The sequence below is a fragment of the Monocercomonoides exilis genome, assembly GCF_001643675.1.
Source record: "Monocercomonoides exilis strain PA203 chromosome Unknown scaffold17-1647472, whole genome shotgun sequence".
NCBI classification, from domain to species: domain Eukaryota; phylum Preaxostyla; order Oxymonadida; family Polymastigidae; genus Monocercomonoides; species Monocercomonoides exilis.
Window position 1 is genome coordinate 1,102,023 of NW_027150562.1, and position 21,370 is coordinate 1,123,392.

Here is a 21,370-nt window from a genome sequence, read left to right on the forward strand (position 1 = left end):
AATGCCCGCGGTACGACACGAAATGTGTCGGACTGCAATTTTTGGAAGCTGTCTTTCATGGCAGCATAAGCTTACGTTCTATCTGTTAATAGAAATTGCTTTGAATGAATCAATTTATTTTATTTAAAAAAAAAAATAATGATAATAATAAAGGAATTATCAATCAGAATAAACAAAATCTTTGTTGAAGTAAAGTAATAAAAACACTAACAGAAATTCTCAAGCAATTTTTTGTATAAGAATCAGAAGCGGATGTATCGTCATCTTTATAAATAATGTTTAATAACTGCTGAAGGACCAATGACACCCTGAAATGAATGTATGGGTGGATGGTATTTCTTTTTGTCCTCTCAGCAATTTTGAAGGTATTAACAGAAGATTGGTGAGTAAGATATATGTTTGAACGAGATGAAGAATTTGGTGGGAGAAGAATGAAGGGAAAAAGTGATATGAATGTCAGAAGGATCACGTTTTGAGACAGAAAAGGGGAGAATATGACTGAATGAATGGAGATATTGCCTGAAAAATGATGCATTTCGCTCCAAAATGGCCAAGTCACAATGTGAAATGCTGCCGGATTGTTGTTACTCAGCCAATTTAAGAGTGAGAACAGGCAAGTCGGACACAGAGTGTTGTGAAAGAGAGAAGAAACAGTCACGTTCTTTGCGTCCAGGCATCTTTGCATGCACTCACACGATTCTTGGAATAGAGTTGAAGGAGGGTTGATTGGCTGAGGAAGTGGACGATCCATTGAAGATTTATCCTTCTCTTTGGGTTTTAATAGCTCTGCTGGTATTGTTGGAGGAGCAACAAGAATTTCCAAGCTCACACCAGGCGGATTGAAAGAGTTGATAACGCCTCCTTCCCCAGACACCCTTCCTGCAACAGCTGACCCTCTGATAAATCTTGACTTGGCTTCCACAATTCTCTCTTTCGTCACTTTTTCATCGTTGCTCTGTTTGTCATCTTCTGTTGAATCAGCATTAATCTCTTCAATGAGAGGTCTTGTCTTCACAGTAATAGCTTCATCTTTTTTCTCATCTGACACAATTTTCTCTTCTTGTTTCAAGCTTTGCCTATCCGCAATTTCATTCAGCGTCTCTGCATCATACTCGAATATAAACTTTTCCCTCTCTGTCTTCTCATTCCTGCAGATGGCTCTTTTATTCGCTGTGATGTTGTCTTCACGCATCGGCCCGCCAGCCCACGTGAACAGCCTCTCATTGCAGAAGAGATGGAGCGAGCGAATGCGTTTTTGAACGAAAGGACACAGACGCTTTGAAAGAGGAAGAGAAGAAGCAGCACGCGAAGAGGAAGGAAGGCTGAGTGGGAAGTGTTCTTGGCAGTCGCAGAGTAAGATGGGGCAGTGTGTGCTGGATTGGGAAAGGGAAGAAGAAGAAGAAGAAGAAGAAGAAGAAGATAATGAGGAGGAGGAGGAAGAAGAAGAAGACAAAGAAGAAGAAACAGAAATAACTTTCAACACATTTCTATCCTTCCCTCTTCCTCTTCCTCTTCCCTTGCCTCTGCTAAGAGCTCCACAGTGCAGCGACGACGACGCCACCTCAAGGAACAGGATGTGCGAAGGGTGTGGAGGGATCTGCGGGTAGAACAACTTCTGTGTGAAGAGAGAGGAATTACTATGGATAGACTCAAGAAGAGACGCAGAGTCAGCCAGCTTCTCGTTCAGCAGCAGGAACAGGATATTCAGCAGAAATGCGACTGACTTGTCGGTCGAGGAAAGCGGAGGAGAAGAAGAGGAAGGGACGACAAGAAGAGGTTTCTTTGTCATTTTCAATGCTCCTCCACTTTCTTCTGTTGAATACATTTGCTCCTCTGTCATTTCACTTATCTCCCTCAATCTCTCTGATACTTCCATTGTTTCGTCTGGCACACTTGAAACATCACTCAGATCGGGTGAGTGAGCAGCCAGCAGTGCGAGAAGAACAGGAAGGAGCTCTTCTTTCAGGCGGGCGAGGACGAAGGAGCTGCAGCGAGTGATGAAATAGTTAAGCAATTGAGTGAGAGAGGAAGAATATTGAGAAGAAGAAGGAAGAGAAGAGAAGACAGAAGAAGAGGAGGGAGAAGAAGAAGATGATGATGATAAAGAAATTGATGATGAACCACTCATCACGCCCAACCCTCCCTGCCCTGCATCTCCACCTGACACAAAGACACCTCTAAACAGCAGAGAAAGAGGAAGAGCTCCTCCGTTGAGGTCACACCCAGTCTGCACTGCACCCGACAGCATCATCCTCAGCGTCGATATCATCGGTGCCCACAGCAAATGGACGCTGTTCAGAAAGAGAGGGTGATGCGGAGGCTCAATTATCTGCTCTGATGGTGATGGTGTTGATGAGCTTTTGGTTTGTTCTTGTTTTTCTTTTTCTTTTTCTTTTTCTTTTTCTTTTTCTTTTTCTTTTTCTTCCTCTTTGTTTCTTCTGCTTCTGATACTTCCACTGCTATTTCTACTGTTACTGCTGTTACTATTATTGCTATTGCTTTTATTGCTTCCATTTCCCTCTGGCAGATTCAGCTCCATCATCTGCAGCGCCCAATATGCCGTGCTCAGTGCTGCTCCTTTGCACCTCCCTTTCATCCTTCTGTTCCGATCGTCCTCTTCCATCTGCATCTGCCGCTCTGCTTCTTCCTCTTCTCTGCTCCTCTCTTTCTCCCACGGCTCTCTTCCCATCATGCCTTCATCTCTTCCTCCTCTTCCTCCTCTTCCTCTTCCTCCTTCTCCTTCTCCTTCTTCTCCTCTCAAAACCAACCTCTGTCTGCTGGATGACCAGCTCCCACAGAAAGGCACAGCCATCTTCACAACATGCCTTGCTATCGTCGTCAGCTCCACAAGAAGCGCATTGTGACGACAGAACTGCTTCACTGACTGCTCTTCGTCTGTGTCTTTGGAACTAGACGCGGCTAAGAGACGACGTTCTTCTTCTTCTTCGGATTCGTTGTCATCTTCTGATGCTTCTTCATCTGGTTCTTCTCCTTCTTTCTCTTTCTCTTTCTCTTTCTCCTTCTTTTTCCTCTTCTCTTTCTCCTTCTTTCTTCTTCTCTTCTTCTCCTCTCTCTCCTTCTCCTTCTCCATCACCCGCACACTGATGCATCTGGTGATTAATGCAGCAAACTTTGTGATTGACTGCAATGCTGACAGAATTGAGAAGACAATCGTGTGGCGCATTGAAAAGGGCACAGAAGAAGAAAGACGCTGTTTGGGAAGCAGAAAAGAGGAAAGCGGGAAGTTGCTTCGACGTCTGAATGAAGAAGAAGAAGAAGAAGAAGAGGGCATTAAGAAGGAAGAAGAGGAGAAAGAAGAAGAAGCTAATGAAGAAGAAGTAGAAGGCGAAAACGAAGGAAGTTGACTGAGAAGTGTCTGGAAGCAGTCACGCAGCAGAGGCACCATCACACCAAACGACGCATTCAAAGAAAATTTCTTCTTTTTCTTCTTCTTCTTCACTCCTCTTTCACTTCCTTCACTTCTTTCTCTACCTTCTTCTTTACTTCCTTCTTCACAGTCTTCTTCTTCTTGTTCTCCTTCTCCTTCCTTCAGATGCAGCTGAGGGTACAACACCGACGACTTCTCCATCAGAATCGCAAACACAAGTGCAATCACATGCGGAGCAGTGGCAATGTCCTCAGCAAGCGACGCATTGCGCAGCTCTGCCTGCCTTTGCTCAATGAACTTCTCTTTTATTTTCAGCTTCAGCCCCAATTTCTGCCTCTCCCGCTCTTTCTCCTTCGCTTTCTCCTCTGCCGCGTCCTGTTCTTTGCTGCTGCCTCCTTTTAATTCTGCTTCTTTTCTCGCTTTCTCCACTTCCCTTTTTAATCTGTTCTGCTCTTTCATCAGTCTCTTCCTCTCTCTCACTGCATTCTCCACTTCTCTTCGCTCAGCCTCAAAGCGAACAGCCGTGTCTGCTTGCTGGTCGAGTAAAGAAATGTTTAAAAGAGCACAGTCGGTTATGTAGTCGATGTTGGAGAGGAGGAAAGAGGAGAGGAGGGAGAGGAGGGAGGAATGGAGGGAGAGAGCAGATTGGATGGAAGAGCGGGGAGGAAGTGAAGGTGAAGGTGAGGGTGAAGGTGAAGGGAGGATGGATGAGGATTCTGAAGATGAAGGTGAAGGTGAAGAAGAAGAAGAAGAAGAAGAAGAGGAGGAGGAGGAGGCAGAAGAGTAAGATGAAGAAAATGATGATGACGACGATGAAGACGATGCATTCATACACAACTCCATCGCCTCTGTCATCTCCTGTTCGAGATGCGCCATCACCATCAGAGCAATAGAGCTTGCTTTCTTCACATGCTGCGTGCTCTTCTGTGCTGATGCCAGCGACAGGAAGAAGAAAAGAACCTGCTGTTTGTACTGCGAAAAGCGCTGGGCGAAGATGTTGAGGCAATCCTGTGGAGAACAAGTGACTTCTTCTACGTGGGATGCAAACATCATCTTCTTTCTGTTCATTAGCATCATGTCTTCTTCTTCATCTTCTTCTTCGTCTTCCTCCTCCTTATCATCATAATTACCTCTATCTCTTTCTCTATCTTCATCTTCATCCCTCTTCATCTGCTTCTCCACCCCCCTCACCACCACTTCATCTAACTGCATCAGCTGAGCAGAGCACAAACACAGAAGAGCATGAAAATGCTGCACGGAAGGCGCAAAGCCGTCGAGCCTGGTGAATGTGAGTGGATCTGCTGTGCGTGACAGAGTGGATGGAGTGATACGGCGCAAGGTGTCGAGAGTGAGGTCGAGGAGATCGCGGAGGTGGGATAGAGTGGTGGAGGAGAAGAGGGGGAGAGAGGAAGAAGAAGAAGAAGAAGAAGAAGCGATATAGTTTTGACCAGTTATTGATTGTTGAGTGTGCTTATCATCATCACCATCATTATCAGCATTAGATTTGCTGAACAAATATGACACAACGCCTGCAAACAGATACGGCAGTGCCACAAGAGCAGTGGCAGACTGCATCAGAATAGAGACAAGAGACTTGTTGCTGTGTGATGCTATCACGTCTTCCTCATCTTCTTCATCATCTTCTTCATCATCTTCAACCTCGTTTTCATCTTCATCTTTATTAATATTGATATCGAAACCTCCATCTGTATTTGTGCTTATATTGCCATTAATTTCAATAGAATTCACAATAACTGAATCTTCATTGCTTCTGCTAACTCCTTCATCGTCCGCTCCATTTCTTTTCTTTTTCTTTGCCTTTTTCTTTTTCTTTTGCATTGAGCTTCCGCCAATCAGATCAGAAGCAGCAGCATAGTCACTCGAAGGATCGTCCAATGAACTGACGGTTTCGCTCCAGCTGTCTGCCACAAGAGAATGCTTGTTGGCAAGCTCAACAAGCAAATCAACAAGAAAACGAAGCAGAAATCCTCCGTCTCCTAATGATGCCTCGTCAGCATAGCCAATGAACTCTGCTTCTGCTTCTTCTTCCTTTAATTCTTCCTTTAATTCTTCTTCTGCTTCTGTTTCTTCTTCTTCTCCATAAATAGACATCATTGACTTCTTCTTATCTCTCCTTCTCTTCCTCTCCTTCTCCTTCTCCTTCTCCCCCAAATGCTCGTCCATTGTGAGTGCAGCTATCCTTCCCAGTGTGAAGAAGAACAAAAGCACCGCATGCTGCAGCGAAGACACATTCGGAGTGGAAAACAGGCGCTGCAGGCGGCCAGAGGAAAGGAAAATGCCCAGCTCGGTCTGTGTTGTGGAGGAGCAGTGGAGGAACTGGACTTCAAAGACTGTGTAGCTCACGAAGGAGGAGAAGGAGGAGAAGGAGACAAGGGAAGAGAAAGAAGAAGAAGAAGAAGAGTTATTTTCCCTGGATTGATATGAGGATCTGGTTGTTGAGGGAAAGAAAGGGGAGTTCCATCCATATGCACCTTCTCTCAAAATGAGCTGGATGAACTCAGAAGAAGAGGAGGATTCAGAAGGAGAGGCGCTGGTGATGAAACTGGATGGGGTGGATGAGTTGTCTGAGGAAAGAGTGAGTGGCATTGCAGAAGAAGAAGAGGAGGAGAAGGATGAAGAAGAAAAAGAAGAAGTATTAGAAAATAATAGTGAGCTACCTGAATTCAATGGAACCATCCTTCTTTCGTCTATACCAGCTGGCAGAATAAGACTAGACGAGCCAACAGGCAGAATACGAGAGGGCTCTTCAGAAACAGAGGGAGAGGAAGCGCTTGTGAAATCACGTGATCCGAAGATGGAGTGTGAAGAAGACGAAGAAACTGTTTCGAGCAGAGAGAGGCAGATGGGAAGAAGAGCAGGAATGCACTTCTGGAGGAATGAGGAGATGGCGAACTGGTCGAGACGGAAGCTGCTGACTGAAATGTTGAATGGAGAAGAAGAAGAAGAAGAAGAAGAAGAAGAAGAAGAAGAACAAAATGATGAAGTTAATGAAGAAGCAAATGAAGAAAGTGACATGTCAGAATCTCGCTGATTGCCTGTAACTGACAGCAGAATCGAGAACACGGACAAATAATTCGTCAGCACGCGAACAGAAGCCAGCACATCATCCAGAGGCGCGGTCTGGTTCTGATAGGCGACAGACAGATAAGTCGTGATGCAATGCGGGAGAATGCCTGTGGAGATGTGCTGAGTGCGGTCGAGGAGCGAAGGTAGGAGAGAAGGGGTGGTTAAAACTGAAGTGTGTGGGCTGACAAACCACTTGTGCAAGAGGATACCTAAAGAGGCGGATGAGTACATGGAAATTGAGGCCTGTGTGTTGGATGATTCGTCTAAAGAGCGTTCGGAGGGGAAAACGAGCTTGAGATGGGACGTAGGTACTGTGCTTAATGCAACGGGTCCGGAAGGAGGCTGAGAAAGCAGAGGGATTGATAGCGAAGAGATGATGTCCAGTGAAATAGGAGAAGATGAGCTTGAAAGTGCTGCAGTGAGTTGGCTGTATAGGTCGTCTCCGCATTCGTTGAGGATGTATTCAAGAAGCAGAAGAACAATTGAGAAGGATGCTGAATGCTTTGGTTGAGGAGATTCTGGTGAATCAGAGTTGGCATTGGAATAGGCCATGGAATGATAAAAAGCAAACATCTTTTCACATGACATTAATAGCTTCCATGCACTCCATATCTTCATTTGCCGAATGGCTATATGATTGCTCTGAACATAGTGCTTTGAATGAAGGCTGATTTCAGATCCAAAAATTGTTTTGATTTGTTCATAGATATGATCGAAACTATTCAATAGCCATTGTTTGCTTTGAGAAAGAGACTCTTCATCCGAAACCTTGTGCTCTTCATCACGGCTTGGAACTGATTCATCACTCGAGATTCTAATTTTTTGTACGAATCGTTTAATAGCAGGATTTATCTCATTTCTAGATGTAAGATAAGTGTTTGAGAGATCGGAAAAGCAATGAGAAACAATTTCAGTCCATATACGTATTGAAGTTATTATGATTTTTGATCCAAGTTTGCTATCTCCATTGATCAAGGAACAAAGAGCAGTCGAAACACCAGGAAAAAAGTTCTTTGTTATTTTTATGTCAACCAAAGTATGGACATAATACAGGCACTCCAACGATCTCAGTTGCAATGACTTATTTTTCTCGTGCATAGAAAAATCGATAAGAATATAACTCATGTTTCCAAGTGCATTTATGACATTTTCTGGAATCTGTTCCGATTGTGAATGACGAAAGAGATTTCGAGCAATTGGATCTTGCAGATATAGTAATAATTTTTTTGTTGCGTCATCCTTCTCAATTTCTGATTGATTGTTTGATTTACACAAAGAAGAATAAACTTGAACGAAATCCGTCATTTTGAAATGATAACACAAATAAAGAAACTTTATTTTTTTTTTCTGAATTAACTTATACTATGGTAATTGAAGTTGCCTCTTTCACAACTCTTAATTGCAAAATTAAAAGAAATTCAGGGAAATAAATAATGGATCTTTTTTCAATGAATGGGTCGGAATATTAAATAATAGTTTCATAAGTTTCGTTATTCTTTGCACTTTGGAAAAAATCACAAATGAATCAATAAAAGATGGAGATAGTTTATTTCCCATATTTTGATTATTTATTATCATGGGGTTCCCAGCTATCGTATTTAACATCATAGATATCGTTATTGGCGCATACGTCGTGTTCGCTGGTATTTTCTGGATCATAATGTTGTTTATGAACGGATTTTTCTTTGGATGTATGCAGTTTTTTATTTTGATCATATTCAACAAATGTTTTGATCTCAGCATTCATTGGCTCTCTTTTCATGATCCTGTTTGGATTGATTATCATCGTGTACGTGTTATGGCAGCCCACGATAATCACTCAATACTTTGGTCTTGTTAATAGTTGGCTTGGATATGGATTGTTTATCCTTTAGTTTGTTAAGCGCAGTTTCTTTTTATATTTTATGAGAACTAACTATTTTTTTTCAATTAGCTTGGGTGTGGCTTCTTGGGGAAGCAATCACATCGTTGTGTGGATCATTGGAGCGCTCACTGTTGTGATGGGATTCATTTACATTATCTTGCACTTTGTTAAATGTGTGGACAAGCCAGGTCCACTTCTTGGAAAGAAGTAATTTTGAATTTATTTACAAATTCTTTATCGTACTTTTTTTCAATTTCGTTTTCACCACCCTATCAAATTTGTTTATTTTCAAATAAATTTATCCATTCCCTTTTTTAAAATTTGGAATAAAATGCCGTCGTGTATATGCAATGATTGATTATTATTTTTTAAAAGAAAGATAAAAACAAAAATTGAGAAAGAAACAACTGTAGATCATCCCATGAGAAAACATAACATGAACGATATTATAAATCATTCGAGTTCTAAATGTTGTGGAAGAATAACAAAGGTAAATAAATATCAAATTGGTCCTACTCTTGGAGAAGGAACATTCGGAAAGTTTTGAAACATCTTGCTGAACATTTTTCAGAATTTTTTATTCCTTAATATTTTTCAAGAGTTAAACAAGCACGTAATGTTTTTACTGGGGAAATAGTTGCCATGAAAATTCTTAACAAAGAACGCATTTTGAAAAGACGTATGGCTGATCAACTTAAGCGTGAGGTTGGATTTTTTATTTTTTTCATTATTAGAAGAAATTAAATATTCATTTGTAATATAATTTTAAGATATCACTCATGAAGAAATTGAGACATGAAAATGTTGTTCAATTAATCGAGGTCTTGACGAGCAAAACAAAGTTATAGTGAATTTTTAAGAAAAATCATTTTCAAACATCTGTTAAACTAATTTAGAATTTTTATTGTGCTTGAACTGGCAGTCGGTGGAGAGCTATTTCAAAAAATTGCACATGCGCAACATTTTACTGAGTCCATTGCAAGATATTACTTTCAACAATTAATTCAAGGAGTTGAATTTTGTCATGAATGCGGAATATGCCACAGGTATATGACATTGAAGTTCCTTCACAAAAATTTAATGATTAATTCATGATGATTTTGTTGCGTGACAGAGATTTGAAGCCTGAGAATCTTCTTCTGGATGATATGGGAAGGCTGAAAATTTCTGATTTTGGTCTTTGTGCACTTACCGGAAAAGATGACGTGTTACTACGCACTCAATGCGGAACTCCAAACTATACGGCTCCAGAGGTAATGAAATATTTTTGAAAAATTTGTGAAGTGCATCTTTTATTTAATTTTTTTTAGATATTATCAGGAAATCCCTATGATGGAAAACCAGCAGACGTGTGGAGTTGTGGAGTGATATTATTTGTGATGCTAGCTGGATGTGTGTTCAATGCATTTTAATAATTTCAATTTACATTACATTTTTTTCCTCCAAATTCATTCATATATATCTGACATTCCTCAATGATAATAACATCAATTTGAACAACAATCATTGTTTATGTCAAACATTTATTACTTTTTTCAATAACTTCAGATCTTCCCTTTGAAGAAAACGCGACCACTGAGCTCTTCAACAAAATCAAAAAGGCACAATACGAGTTCCCACCGTATTTCCCAGAAGCGCCAAAATGTTTATTTCTATTTTGTTTTGTTTTCTTCTTCTTTTTAAGAATTAATTGCAAATTTTAATCACATTCAATTTTATTGTAATTAATTTTTTATTATTTTCCCAATATATTTCCAATTAACCCCGTTCACAATTACAATGACAGCGCTCATCAAAGCCATTTTGGTTCCCGATCCTTCGAAGCGCCTGACCATTCCACAGATCAAAGAGCATCCTTGGTTTCGTGGCGAGCGACAAGACACTACAAGTCAGAATGTATCTTCGCTGCAAGTTTCAACTGGAATGGCTAACTCTGCTATCGGTTCATCTTCATCTTCATCATCTTCTTCTTATGCTCCTCCTCCTCCTTCTTCTTCTTCTTCTTCTACTTCTGCTCTTTCTTCCTCATCTGAATCAAGCAATCCCCCTTCCTTTGAATCCAGACCTGATCCCTCATTCCCTGTGTCCCATCCACTTATCTCCAAAGTGACTGATGCTGAAATGGCTGCAGCGTTCCAGCAGATCGACGAGGCCGACGTAAAATTCCGCGAAGGACTGAAAAAAGAAGGTGCAACAGCTCCTCATTCTTCCCCATGTCAATCTACACCTATTTTTACCTCGCCTTCTGTTCCTGCTTCAGTACAAAGCCCAGCTTCTTCTGTGATCCCAGGCAGAAGTCCTAAACGTTCCATGCCTTCATCTCGTGTGCTTGCTTCAGATGATCCTCACGCGTTGCAGTCTTCTTCTGCTGCTTCGACTTCTTTTGAAGTTCATTTATCTGAACCTCGTACCGCTCAAATGCTGCCAATTGATTCATTTCCAAAAGCACAGCCATGTTTCATGGGTTTTTCAAACAGCCCCCGTTTTTGTCCTTCTTCAAGACAAGGGCACAACTTCGCCACTACCTCGTCTCCTTCTTATCCTTCTCCTTCTTCTTCTTCTTCTGCTTCAGCCACCTCAACCACTGCTGCTCCTGTTGATTGTAGTCTCCAATTTCAATCTCCATATTTCCAACCTCCTTTTCCCCTTTCTTCTTCTCATGATCCTTCTGCTCTGCATCAAAGCGCTGTCCCCAAACCTGCTTCTATGAATGTCTTCGACCTCATCTCAGCAAGCGGTGCCCTCGACATCTCACCAATTCTGAAAGAACCCAGAAAAAAGAAGAGCAAAGAATCACTGGACGACTTCAGCCTGCCCAGTGAGACGATTTTTTCATGTGCTTCGAGTGTCCCTGCATATTATGCATACTTCATCGGCAGCGGCAGCATTCCTTTGTTTCCTTCGGACTCTTTGTCTGGATTGCCTGGATTGCCTGCATTGTCTTCTTCTTCTGCAGCAGGCAGTGACTCTCTTCTTTGCAGAAAGCGCATCCCAATCACAGCAGACATCATCATGCAGCGTGTGGCAGACGAGCTGGTGAAGTTTTCACAGAGCGAAGTGAAGCTGTCAGCGCACTCGCCGTTCAAAGTGCGGTTTGCGATGCCCGGCGCGGCTGGGGCGATGACGGCAACGGTGGAGCTGCTGCGGGCGGCGGAGCAGGTGTTTCTGGTGGAGGTGCGGAGAGGGCGAGGGGGCGTGCTGGACTTTATGCGGTGGTATAGGCAGCTCCGCATCGGGCTGGGCGACATTGCACCGTTCGACGGAGAGGAAGCGGGTGGGCTGGTGAAGGGGGTGTGCGAGTCTGGTGTGGGTGCTTCAGAGGGGAAGTATATGCATCCAGCATGTCCTGTGCAGGCTGTGGATCGTGTGCCGTATGAACATACAGCAGCGGCGTCTGATGTGGCGCTTGCTTCGTGTCAGCACCCGTCGCCTTCTGCTCCTTCTCGTTCGGTGCATCACATGCCATAAATGTTGATAATTATAAGAATTAGATGAATTTTTTCTTGCAGCCGCAAGAATTTTATAAAGAGAAATTTCTCTGTTTGAAAAGACGATTGTCTGCCATTCTTCTTTCTGTGTGTGCTTTTTTAGTTTTGCCTTCAGTCATTTACACGCATTTGAATATTGTCTCATTTTTGCTTTTAAAAAATAAATATCGTTCTTTTTCTTTCTCTCTTTCGATTTTGTTTGAAAGATTGTTGTATTTTGCTTATATTATTTATGTAATGTTTGCATTTCTGACTGTTTGAAATGTTTGTCTTGATTGCATCTGTCGTTTCATTAACCCTGTTTTTGTTCAAAAGATTGTTTCATTGTTTTATTTCTCCGAACCTTTCGTTTTTTTTTTCTTTCTTTCCGTTCATTGGCTTTGTCTCAATTTAAGTACTACCTATCTCTTCTTTGTTATTGCGTCTTATTTTTCTTTATTCTTTATTTATTTTTTTCTTTATCTTTTAATTTTTACTTTTATTTTATTTTATTGTTGTTAATTGTTTTTTAAGATCTTGTCAAGCATTTTTAGTTCGACGCGGCTTCTTTGTGTGGCCTTTGTGTGTTTTATTCTATCTCTCTGTATTTCAATCCAATCTGCAAATCTGCGCTGCGTTGAAAAAGAATCGCTTGGATTGGAATTATTCATCGCTTTATGTAACTCCACAAAATATAAGAAAATTAATAAGAAGTGATGCTTTTTTTTTTATTTATTTTTCTTTAGGTGAAGTTAAATCAAAACAAAAAAATGAAAGGCAAAAGTTATAAAAAATCAAAAGAAGAAGTGAAGAAATGAATAAAACGAACAAATTACATTTGACACAATGTGACGTTCTACTCCTCTTTGTTGTGCTTTGAATATGAAGAATCTTTTGGAGTCTCTCCAAGCTCGTCTGGTGATTGAACAGAAAACGCACAGCATATTGTCAGTCCAGCAGCAACCATCACGATCAACAACACAAGAAGTCCTTGGAAAATGGCAGAGCTCATCAACAGCCCGTTCTTTATTGGATCCTTTTGAAATGCATTCATTTGAATAAAAAAAAATTGTTCGTTTAAAAATAAATTTTGATATTAATATTGTATTTAAGTTTGCGCAATTTAGCATATTCAAACAATGGTTACTGCATTGCCCAGATAGTAGGCGTCAAAGCTTTGGCAAGTTTCTGTGATTTTGCTTAAATAGTCACTTAAGTCATTTACTGAAAGTTGAATTAATGAACGTTATTTATGAATAATAATTCAAAAGTACAAATTTCCATTTTTTTTGAAAAAGTAACATTGATTTTGTGGTGATTAAAATTGTAATTATTGACACACTATGTAATTCATTGAGATCTTCACCTTGAACATAATCCATCATGATAATGTGAATGGATCCGTTATGATTCACAGAAAATGAAGAGTCAATTGAAATGGAAGTTGTCTGCATCACTTTCTTTGCTGAAATGCATAAATCTCCAGCTTTTGAAATAAAGTTTAAAAACCAAACACAGAATAACTAAAACTTCAAACTTTGATTTCGGCAGTACAGATTAATCTGTTTAAAGTCGGCTTTTGAATCATTATCCGAGTGTGGTAGTGCGTTAAGAATGGAACGAGATTTTTCGTTCATAGAAATTTGTGATGTGAGATGAATGGACGATGCTTTTGGAGCAACTTTCTGAAGAAAGTATAATTATATAAAAATACTCAATTCCAAAATATTTGTCTAAAAAATAAATAGCATACGGATAATTCGACTTCGCTCAGCAATACAGCTGGTATCTTTCAAATTCATAAAAAATATTAATCAACAACGTTCATCAAGCAAATACAAACTTGTGGTTCAATAAATAAAAATATGTCGTGTTTCACATTTGCCTTTGTATAATTTTCGATTTTTGTTTTTAAATCTTGTGAGATAGAAGAGAAAAATTCGTTCTGCTGAATTGGTTCCAATGATTCCGAAATTTGTTTTGAGTTGCTTGGACTGGAAAACGTAAATTGTACAGCTGCTTGATATTCGGTCATTGCATATTTAAAATGAATGAAATAAATTAAAAAATTCCACAAAAACAGCATTTAAAATCTTTTTTGCGAAAAATTGGTGATCTTTAACCTATAAGTACAGTCTTTTCAGATTGATCCAAATACATAAATATTTATAAGAAAATGGCGAACATGGGAGCTGCGGAGCCAAAAGTATTGTTCAGGATATCTATGATCCTTCTTGTATTAGGGTTTCTGTTTTATTTAGGCTACACACTTTTCCCTGAGCCAAGTTTGTATTTTTGTCTCAATTTATGAAATGTGCGTATCTGTAATTTTTCTTTTTCTTTTTAACCATTCGTTCAACATCAAGATCAAGTTGTGAAAAATAATTCCCCAAAAAGCTAAGTTATTGGCATTTTTCAGTTTTCCAACGTATAAATAGCACTCCTTTTTCTAAGAGATTACAAATCTCTCTTTATTTTAGTGGTGACATTCACTTTTTATATATGATTGATGAAGTGATGAAGTGGAGGAAAAATAAAATTATTCTTAATATTTCTTTTCTCACTACACAATTAAAACTGCATTCACGCAGCCATCATTTTCTGGATGATTTGTGATCTGCGCATATTTTCCTGGTCAATGTAAATAATATTAAGAGTAAAAATCAACAAAATTCGTCATTTTGTTATTTGAGAAAAAAATTGTAAAACAGAGATAAATTTCATCTTCATTTAAAAGATTCAAACCCCAAATGACTTTCCCAGATTGTGTAACAAGTGAAAGTTCACTGACGTTAACTTCAATAATTGTTCCTTTTGTAAGAATACCCAAAGAAGTGTACAATGGAGAAGAAGGGTTTTTCTTAACACCAAGAATATCAAGTTGAAATGTCGTTTTAAGTTCTGGATGTGTAACGTTAGCTTTTTTGAACCTTAGTGCCATTGGACGAATAAAGCGTTCGTATTTAGGTGGTTTTCTTGTGAAATCTTGACCAACAAATGTGGGCTTTGTAACAACACGTTTCCACATGCTCTCTATCAAAATACGTATATGCAATGACAAAAAATTAAAAAAATTAAAAATTAACTGTTATATATTGATGTTTTAAAAGCAAACTTCTTCTTTTTCCTGTCTTTAAAACACGGAACATTTCCTGATCTGAAATTGCTTTTACAGATTGGATTGGCATCGACCACTTTCCAGCCTTTTCTTTACGCAACTGTTTCAAAGTATTACTCAAAACTTTACTGCGAGTAACTTCTTCTCTATCCAAAAGATAAGCGGGAAGGGCTTCTTCGTTTGGAGGAGCAGAATGTTCAACTTGTTTTTCAGTTGTAACTTTAATTCTAAAGATTAAAAATATTGGCATAACGATTTCTCAATTTAATAAATATTGTTCAAACTTTTTGCGCAGAGTTGCTTTTTCCTTATAACGTTTTTGATTATAAAGCTTCGCTCTGATCCCGTGAACAGTTTTTGCGAATTTTGCCTGCTTATGGATTTCACGAGCAGCTTTCTTTCGTCTATATGTTTAGATAACAAATGGAAATGATAGAAATGTGTTAGTATATAATATTTCAACATTATTAAATCCAGAAAACTAAAAAGATCTAACTTTCTTTCCTCATGATCAAGACGCAGTCCTTTTCGTTTTTTGTGCAATTCATAATAATCTCCTTGTGCCTATATGCATGTGCATATAAAATGATTAAAAAAACAATTTACATGATTATGAAAAACGCTAAGATACCATTTCTGTTGATCAAATTTACCGATATATAAATATCTTGAAATAATAAAACAAGATTTCTTCTTTGTTTCATAATTTTTAAAATAAATTTTTTTTAAAAATCGCATGCTGAGTTGAAAAATGAAAAGACTAACCATAAACAAAAATTTATATTTATTTGTCAAAAGCCAAAAGATTAAGATTAAAGACATAATTATCAATTGGCAATCATGATGTATCTCATACAATTATTATTGTCGCCCCAAATGAAGATAACAGCCATCTATTTGTTATTGTTGTTGTTTTTCGGATTCTTTTCTCAAGTTATATGCTTTATTCATGACTACATTTTATTTATGCCTGCTGAGTTTGCTTTTCATTTTTGTTTGCAAAAAAAATTATTCGTTTGATTATTTCAAAAAGCTGTTGTTATGACTATTTTTTTATATGGGAATTATTTACTGGACTTTTCAGTTCTCCAACCATTTACAAAGCATTTTTCATGGCTGTGCTTGTTTTATTTTCAGGAAGGGTGACGGAGCCTCAACTTGGAACGAAAAATTATCTGCTACATGTTGTATTTCTTGGAATTGTTTCGAATTATGCAATTGTGATGATTTCACTTTTTATATTATGGATTGGAAACCCTACACTCTTGTTTGTATTGTTCTTTGTAATTATGTGTATCCTGCTTATTATGACTTTCATTTCAGATATACTGATTTTTCAGGCTCCTATTCAATTGCTTTTGGAACAATTGCATTTTTGGCAATTAAACACTCAGATCAGCCAATTTTTGAAGGAAAATCATTTTTACAAAAAGTAACTTATAATGTATGTTCAGTAGTTATTTTTTAAATCATATTTCGATTATTGTTATATAAATCTGCATATTTTTCATTAAACAGGACTTCTTTTTTATTTCACTGCTTTTGACTTTGCCTCTTTCGGTTCACGAAGAATTGTTCGTCGTTCCTATTTTTGCTTTTGTATCTCCTCTCGTTGTTGCTGTGCTTATTGCTATCTTTCCAGAACGATATAATCAGCCAAAAAATGTTTCTTTGTGGAGAATAATAAAATCTTCCTATCATTTTCCATCAGTTACTCATTTAAGATCATTTTTTCAAAATACAGAGTGATTTGCATTGTTGAAAGAATAATTGCGTTTTGTATTTTATTCATTTCAACTAAAATTTTATGGTTTGTTTTGCGACAGCGAATAATTATTCACATCATTATTTATTTGGGGAAAAATTAAACTTAGAAAGGAAAGTTGAAAAAACAAACAAACAAATTACATTAATTTTTAAATATGCAAATTTTTTAAAGACATCAAAGAATAAACAACAACATACACTCAACAGAATTGATTATATTTAACATCACGCAATAAATCAATCCGCAAATGATTTGTAAGAAAATAACAAGCACAACAAATATTTTGTATTACCCTTCTTTCGATTTCGTTTTCTGTGAAAAAGTCAGTATATGGTCTATGATCTGCGATGCCACTTCAGACTTTGAGCATTTCTCAATTTTTTTAATACCATCGTTCCAGATCATTGTGATTTCATTTTCATCGCTTCCAAACGTTAATTCTTTTTTAGACACGTCATTCGCACAAATCAAGTCCAGTTTTTTCTTTTCCAGCTTAATTCTCGCATATTCTTCAACACGCTCTGTTTCAGCTGCAAAGCCAACAACAAACGGCCGACGAGTTGTTAGAGAAGCCACACTCTTCACAATATCAGGATTTTTAACAAGTCTCAATGTCATAATGTCATCCGCTATAACTTCAGAGGTTTGCGATGGTACCGATGAAGAAGATGTCTCGACTCCTTCACTTTTCTTAATTTTTTGTGTAGAAACATGCTCAGGTCGGAAATCTGAAACTGCTGCACATGAAATAAATACATTAACGTCGTTATCTGTTTCAATAATTTTATGAACTGCTTCGTGCATTTCCAGTGCTGTAACAACATCAATTCTTTTCACTCCAACAGGAGTCTCAAGCGTAACAGGACCAGAAATTAGTGTCACTTTTGCTCCCTTTGAGCGTGCAGCTGCTGCAAGCGCAAACCCCATTTTCCCTGAACTTCTATTACTTATGTATCTTACTGGATCAATCGCTTCTTGCGTTGGGCCTGCTGTTATCAAAATGTGAAATGGATTTAATTCCGAAATAGAATTAAAATAATTTTCCACATTCTTAACAAGTTCTCCTGGCTCAAGCATGCGTCCAATGCCAATATCACCGCTTCCAAGACGTCCCTTCTCGGGTCCCCAAATTAAAATGTTTCTTTTTTTCAAAGTCAACAAGTTTTCTTGTGTTGCTGGCGCTCCATACATTTGGAAATGCATGGATGGAGCTACAGCAATTTGCGATGGAGTCGCAAGGCACACGCAAGTCAATAGATCATCTCCCATTCCGCTTGCCAGACGAGCTAGAAAATCCGCTGTAGCAGGAGCAATAAGAATAATGTCAGCCCATTTTCCAAGTGCAATGTGTCCAATGGATCCCGGAGTTGATCTATCAAAAATGTTGTCTTCAACGGGGAAATGTGTAACAGCCTGCATTTGGCCTGAAGTTACCAGTTTCTCAGAGTTAGGAGTCATCACAGCTCTCACTTCTGCTCCAAGAGCTTCGAGCATTCGAGCAAGCTCTGGGCATTTTGAAGCAGCAAGTCCCGCTGTTATTCCCAAAACAATGTGTTTTCCTTTCAAGATATTCTTTTTATCCATAACAGCAATTCTATTTTTCCCACAATTAATTTTTTTAAGAAAAAATCTTTGAAAAAATAGGATTTTTTATAAACACATTTCAGTTGAATGATTATTTTTTCTTAACAAATTGCATTTTCAACAAGACCTTTGTGACAGAACGACATTATTTTTTCTGCTTTATAAGTCGAACGACACTAGACCTATTTTTGTTAGAATCAATAAATTCAAATATGTTAACTAATCCTTTGCGACAATTAAATTTTTTGTGAATTGAGTCGGTCGAATTTGCAAAAGAATGTCGACAAACTTCTAATTAACAAGAACAAATTGTTTTTTGATTATAAACTTTTTTCAGAAATAAATAATTGTCAATTATTCATTTTTTTTTATTTTAATATATATTCCTACATTTTTTCCTCCATTGTTTTGATTGTTCTGATGTCTAATTAAATAAAGGGATGGATCAAAATGCTTTTCCTGAAATAGCTCCATCAGGCTTGGTTTGCACTCTGTTAATCAGTGGATAAACTGTGTGTTCTTTGTTAATCTGCAATCTTGATCAAAAATCGTCTTTGTCTTTCTATTTTCGTTTAATTATTCAAATAAGATATACTTATAATTTTTTCTCTATTGTTCTGCACAATTGTTTTATCACAAGATAAATAAAGTAATTTTTTCAAATTTATCTTTGAAATTGGTTGAATAGTGTTTTTTAATCTTCAAATTTACAAATATGTTTATCTGAAAGTTTATCTTGATATAATTTCATTGAATTAAGTTTTGTTTAATGATTTTCTTATAATAATTGTTTCATTTCCAAATATAATTGTATATTATTAACTTATTTTTTATCATTACAAGGATTTAGTCTAACTTAATTCTTGTTATTATATTTTTTTTACAAACAATAGAAACACTTTTCAAAAAATCAGTGAGCTTTCAGTTGCTGACTCCTTTTTCAAATTTCTGATATTCCAGAATAAGTAATATTAATAAAATGGTTTGAAAAGTCAATTGATTGTGAATTTCTCGTTCTTTGTAAAAGACAGAAATTTCGATCAAGCTTGGTAATGAAAAATTAAAACAAGAAGATATATATGTTGATTTGGGAAAGTGTAAAAAAAAATATATTGCATTGACTATGTCGTATGTGCTTCAAATTTTTTATTTGTTAACTGTTGGTTGAAAGAAGGCTTTTTTTTAAGATTTTAGGGTCAGACAATATATAAGTTTTTGATCAAAAGAGTGGCGTCCAAAGCCGATTGTGTGGTAGCGATGGAGATGATGCTGGAAAAGTTTCAAAAGAGAAAGGAGGACAAAGTGGAAGAGAAAAATAATGAATGGATCGTAGAGAATATGTGAGAATAATGTTAAATATTCAGAGACATCAGAACATCTGTTGAGTGAAATTTTCTCAACAGAAGATATTTTGGGGAATAACTCGGATTAGATCAAAGAATGGGTATTGGAAAAGGAAGAAGATGATGATGAAACAAGAAAGAGAACACCATCGCCATCTATTTCATCCACTTCAACCACAGACACTTCAGACACAGATACAACTTTTGTTCGATCAGAGAGTCTGTGCCCCTCTACTTCATCGATGTCAAACTTGGTGGATGCAATGGCATGTTCTTCGCCTCATGAGAAGCTGATTGTGGATCTGAGGGATTCGCTGTTCATGCTGCTGCATGGGTGGTACAAGAAGAAGGAGATGGCGATTGGGACTGTGGAGGAGTGGATGGCGACAGGGGCGCAGATCCTGTTTTGGGTGGGGAATGTGGCGTTGCACTCGCTTGAAGACGAGGAAGATGAACTTCCCTCTTTGCCGAACCTGAGTCCGCACATTGTGCTGTTTTCAGAGCACATGGTGATCTGTATTGTACTCTACTCGGACTTCTCATCAGACTCAGATACCTCATCTGCATCATCCACCTCCGCCATTGTCACATCTTCCTCTGATTGCTCAGCGTTCAACAAGAATGGAGAAACATACAGTTGCCTTCATCAGCATTTGAGGGAACAGACAATCAATTTGAGAGTTTGCGGTGGATGGCACCGGAGTTGCTGGAGGGGAGGAAGAAGCATTCAACAAAGAAGTCGGTTGTGTTTTCGATGGGGATGATGCTGCAGGAGTGTGTGGAGCTGGCAATCCCGTTTGGGGGTGTGAAACAGGTTGCTGGAGATACGATTCGGAGAAAAACCAAAGAAGATAGTAACTGATGAGCCGTTTCTTGAGATGGTTGCGAGATAACAGAGGGAACTGATATTTCAAAATAATGAACAACGTCAAAAAAGTTATGTCATTTTCAACAGTTATCAAGAAGATTTACAATATTTTCTTTATTAATTTATTGTTATTGTTATTTATTATTAATTTGTATCAATAACAGTACACCTTTTATATTAACATGACATGTCCTGGTGAATTTTCTTTTTTGGTGAAATTATCGAGTTAGAGACATGTTTTCCAATCTTTCTTTTGAACTTGGAGAAGTTCTAATTTTTTTTAATTTTGCTTTCTGACATTAATTTTTATTCAATTGTTCTCACACATTGAAAACAATAATTGCACATATATATATACGTCAATAAACAATTGAAACATATTGCGAAGATAAATTCACAAAAATAACAAAACTGAATGAACAAATGTGTTCTTTGTTGCAAATAAACGTTCGTTTGATTTGGTGATATGAAAAAATACAATATCTCAGAAAATACATGGCTCACAGCAATTATTATCAGTTTTAAAAATCACTTGTCATTCAGAAGAATGAAAAATGTTCGAATTCGAAACGAATGTTCCACGAACATTGTTGAACGCATCGATTTGGATGAATAGCAAGTGAAAGCTAAGAAGATTATTTAAATCAAATAAATAAATATATATTCAAGCATTCATTCACAATCTTCAGATGATTCAATAAAAAAAATTAAGCATGCCTTGTTTTTGTAACTCATTTGTCTTCTTTTTTATTGCTTTATGCTTAAATTGATGTTAAATAAAAAAAGTCAATATAAAAACAATTAATAAGGAAAAAATTCCAAACATTGTTAAAAAAACTGCAATATTTTGAAGGCATTATTATCAGGTTTCACACATTTCTCA

General features: G+C 37.7%; 7 protein-coding genes across 7 annotated transcripts; 3 read left to right on the forward strand and 4 right to left on the reverse strand.

Annotated features, from left to right (window-relative positions):
- Nucleotides 1–71: 71 nt before the first annotated feature.
- On the reverse strand, nt 72–7,901 carry MONOS_2414 (uncharacterized protein; the record flags this gene model as incomplete). Its single annotated transcript, XM_067872333.1, has 2 exons — nt 212–7,901; nt 72–98 (listed from the first exon to the last, which is right to left on the reverse strand). Exons 1-2 carry the CDS (start codon nt 7,778–7,780, stop codon nt 72–74), a joined length of 7,596 nt encoding a protein of 2,531 aa, XP_067729304.1. The 5' UTR covers nt 7,781–7,901.
- A 150-nt stretch (nt 7,902–8,051) lies between these two features.
- On the forward strand, nt 8,052–8,550 carry MONOS_2413 (uncharacterized protein; the record flags this gene model as incomplete). Its single annotated transcript, XM_067872332.1, has 3 exons — nt 8,052–8,118; nt 8,216–8,348; nt 8,409–8,550. The coding sequence occupies 3 exons, from the start codon at nt 8,052–8,054 to the stop codon at nt 8,548–8,550; spliced, it is 342 nt and encodes a 113-aa protein (XP_067729305.1).
- Nucleotides 8,551–8,580: 30 nt separating this feature from the next.
- MONOS_2412 (putative CBL-interacting serine/threonine-protein kinase 8) lies at nt 8,581–12,519 on the forward strand. The gene is made up of 9 exons (XM_067872331.1): nt 8,581–8,678; nt 8,715–8,879; nt 8,939–9,044; nt 9,110–9,180; nt 9,236–9,385; nt 9,454–9,592; nt 9,650–9,731; nt 9,888–9,983; nt 10,126–12,519. The coding sequence occupies exons 1-9, from the start codon at nt 8,671–8,673 to the stop codon at nt 11,805–11,807; spliced, it is 2,499 nt and encodes an 832-aa protein (XP_067729306.1). The 5' UTR covers nt 8,581–8,670; the 3' UTR covers nt 11,808–12,519.
- MONOS_2411 (uncharacterized protein) lies at nt 12,517–13,926 on the reverse strand. Its single transcript, XM_067872330.1, has 6 exons — nt 13,650–13,926; nt 13,560–13,595; nt 13,344–13,491; nt 13,149–13,292; nt 12,945–13,030; nt 12,517–12,842 (listed from the first exon to the last, which is right to left on the reverse strand). Exons 1-6 carry the CDS (start codon nt 13,890–13,892, stop codon nt 12,663–12,665), a joined length of 837 nt encoding a protein of 278 aa, XP_067729307.1. The 5' UTR covers nt 13,893–13,926; the 3' UTR covers nt 12,517–12,662.
- A 348-nt stretch (nt 13,927–14,274) lies between these two features.
- MONOS_2410 (putative ribosome biogenesis protein N) lies at nt 14,275–15,558 on the reverse strand (the record flags this gene model as incomplete). Its single annotated transcript, XM_067872329.1, has 6 exons — nt 14,275–14,437; nt 14,552–14,839; nt 14,922–15,151; nt 15,209–15,328; nt 15,421–15,488; nt 15,556–15,558. The coding sequence occupies 6 exons, from the start codon at nt 15,556–15,558 to the stop codon at nt 14,370–14,372; spliced, it is 777 nt and encodes a 258-aa protein (XP_067729308.1). The 3' UTR covers nt 14,275–14,369.
- Nucleotides 15,559–16,682: 1,124 nt separating this feature from the next.
- Nucleotides 16,683–18,416, reverse strand: MONOS_2409 (Bifunctional phosphopantothenoylcysteine decarboxylase/phosphopantothenate synthase). The gene has a single exon (XM_067872327.1). It carries the CDS (start codon nt 18,274–18,276, stop codon nt 16,981–16,983), a length of 1,296 nt encoding a protein of 431 aa, XP_067729309.1. The 5' UTR covers nt 18,277–18,416; the 3' UTR covers nt 16,683–16,980.
- Nucleotides 18,417–19,861: 1,445 nt separating this feature from the next.
- On the forward strand, nt 19,862–20,383 carry MONOS_2408 (uncharacterized protein; the record flags this gene model as incomplete). The annotated part of the gene is made up of 1 exon (XM_067872326.1): nt 19,862–20,383. One exon carries the CDS (start codon nt 19,862–19,864, stop codon nt 20,381–20,383), a length of 522 nt encoding a protein of 173 aa, XP_067729310.1.
- Between the last annotated feature and the right edge of the window lie 987 nt (nt 20,384–21,370).